The 2,485-nt window shown below is 55.2% G+C and overlaps 2 protein-coding genes across 2 annotated transcripts in view; one reads left to right on the top strand and one right to left on the bottom strand.

Moving 5' to 3' along the window:
* EMH_0049370 (uncharacterized protein) overlaps positions 1 to 1,261 on the top strand; it is a gene marked incomplete at both ends in the record, with an annotated part of 5,218 nt that extends 3,957 nt beyond the window's left edge. The window contains 1 exon segment of the mRNA XM_013496517.1: positions 444 to 1,261. Coding sequence (XP_013351971.1) covers positions 444 to 1,261 — 818 coding nt within the window.
* A 1,146-nt stretch (positions 1,262 to 2,407) lies between these two features.
* EMH_0049360 (alpha-glucosidase II, putative) overlaps positions 2,408 to 2,485 on the bottom strand; it is a gene marked incomplete at both ends in the record, with an annotated part of 2,282 nt that continues 2,204 nt past the window's right edge. Inside the window, one exon of the mRNA XM_013496516.1 lies at positions 2,408 to 2,485. Within this exon, the coding sequence (XP_013351970.1) occupies positions 2,408 to 2,485 (78 nt within the window).

Below are 2,485 nucleotides of genomic sequence, written 5' to 3'. Positions count from 1 at the left end.
CCAGTCTACTCGAATGCTCAGGCTGGTGAGCCCTAAACCCTAAACCCTAAACCCTAAACCCTAAACCCTAGTATCCAAACCCTAGTATATAAACCCTTAAACCTTTTTATTTTTTTGTGTGTTTTATGCGTTTGTGTTATCTGGGGTTTCGTCTCGTGGTTTGTATTCTTGCTGCTAAAGCAGCTGCTGCATCCTGCTGCTGTGTGTGTTTAAACCCTAAACCCTAAACCCTAAACCCTTCTATTTCCTTTTGTATGATCTCGTGTTGCTGCACCGTTCTGTCTCCATTGTATCTCCCTGACTAAACCCTAAACCCTAGACCCCACCCACCAACCCCTAAACCCTAAACCCTGTAAACCCTAAACCCTGTAAACCCTAAACCCTGTAAACCCTAAACCCTAAACCCTAAACCCTAAACCCTAAACCCTGATGTATGTATGCAGGGGACTTGGTGGTGATGGATAACATTGTGCGTCACCGGGGTAGCAGCCACAGCAGCGCATCGATCCGCCCGCTTATTTATATGTCTCTCGTAGATAGAAGGTTTTGCGGCGGAGAGAAAGTAGGCAGCAAAACGCACTTTCTTAACTGGCAGCAGTACCCACATCTACCCCAGCTGCAGCAGCAGCAGCAGCAGCAGCAGCAGCTGCAGCAGCAGCAGAAGCAGCAGCAGCTGGAGCAGCAGCAGCAGCAGCAAGAGCGGATGCTGGAGACGCAGCAGCAGCAGCAGCAACAGGATGGTGCTCAAGAGACAGACACAACGACTACTGCAACAGCAGCAGCAGCAACTGCTGCTGCTGCTGCTGCTGCTGATGATGATGATTTGCCCTGTCGTAAGGGGACAAAGACAGAACAGGAGGATTCTCCTCGTGCTCCGGATGCAGCAGAAACTCAGCAGCAGCAGCAGCAGCAGCAGCAGCAGCAGCAACAGCAGCAGCAGCAGCAGCAGCAGGATGATGAAGAGTGTGTCTTAGAGCTAACAGAGGCAGAAGCTGCTGCAACCAACCTGGAGGAGCTGCTCACCATCAACAGGCTCAGCGCCCGCGAGCTGCTAAACCCAGCAACCGAGCAGCAGCAGCAGCAGCAGCAGCAGCAGCAGCAGCAGCAGCAGCAGCAGAAGGTAGAGTGCTGCGAGAGGCTGGCAGCGAACCCAGCAAAGATTCGGGTGTCTCTACACCGCATGAAGCAGCACCTGCAGCGGCTGCTGCTGTATCGGTATATGGTCTACAAGCAGCAGCAAACTGCCATGCATGACGTCTAGCCACAGGAACAGCTAGCTGCTAGCAGCTAGCTAGCAGCTAGCTAGCAGCTAGCCAGCAGCTAGCCAGCAGCTAGCTAACAGCTAGCTAGCNTAGCTAGCAGCTAGCTAGCAGCTAGGTAGCAGCTAGCTAGCAGCTAGCTAGCAGCTAGCCAGCAGCTAGCTAGCAGCTAGGTAGCAGCTAGGTAGCTGCTGCTGCTGCGTTTGCTGCTGTTGCTGCAGCAGCTGCTGAACCAACAGAAAGCCGTGGCGACAGAGGGAGAACTCTATCGAGCTGCAGAGGGACAGGGGTGTGGCTAGCTGTGCGAGCTAGCCAGCTAGCCATCCCTTTAGCTGGCTCCCGCTGGAGCTGCAGCGGCAGCGGCAGCAGCAGCAGCAGCGGCAGCAGCAGCAGCAGCAGCAGCTCGCTGGTGCAGCTAGCCACAGCTGCACCATTCCGCAGTACCACCACTGGCTAGCTAGCTGCTCTTCAATGGCTAGCTAGCCAGGCGCCTGCGGCGGCGGGGCTGTACACAGATTCTTTCTTAGCTCCGCAGACCTGTACAGGCCACCAACTCCAACACACCGCGTGTCTACTTTTCCTTAGCAATCTAACTAGCTAGCTAGCTAGCTAGCTAGCTAGCTAGCTAGCTAGCTAGCTGGGTAGCTAGCTAGCTAGCTGGGTAGCTGGGTAGCTAGCTAGCTAGCTGGGTAGGTAGTTAGTTGGGTAGCTAGCTGCTTAACTAGCTAGCTAGCTATCTGCAGATACATAAGAAGGCATGCAGCCCCTGTTGCAGCGGTGGGCTGTGGAGCCTATAGGTAATTCATCTGTAGCTAGCCANAAGAAGGCATGCAGCCCCTGTTGCAGCGGTGGGCTGTGGAGCCTATAGGTAATTCATCTGTAGCTAGCCAAGGCCAGCTAGCTGTAGCTAGCTCGGGCTAGCTAGCTGTAGCTAGTAAAGGCTAGCTAGCTGTAGCTAGCCAGGGATAGCTGGGTAGCTGTAGCTAGCCATGCGCCAGCTAGCTAGCCGTAGCTAGTCAACGCCAGGGAGCTACAGGTAGCTCAGCTGCCGGGCTGGGCAGCAGAGGGTACTAGGGGCTCGCTGTGGGAGCTGCTGCTGCTGCTGCTGCTGCTGCTGCTGCAGCAGAATGTGGCTGCTGCTGTATTCACTACAGCAGCAGCTCCAGCGCCCAAGAGGGATCAGCAGCAGACAACCCGGGGGTAGCGACAAGCACGCGGTAGCAAGG

Source organism: Eimeria mitis, genomic scaffold (assembly GCF_000499745.2).
Source record: "Eimeria mitis Houghton genomic scaffold, Emh_scaff2149, whole genome shotgun sequence".
Classification (NCBI taxonomy): Eukaryota; Apicomplexa; class Conoidasida; order Eucoccidiorida; family Eimeriidae; genus Eimeria; species Eimeria mitis.
The sequence above is the reverse complement of the archived record's forward strand: the minus strand, read 5'-3'. Positions and strand labels throughout refer to the sequence as shown.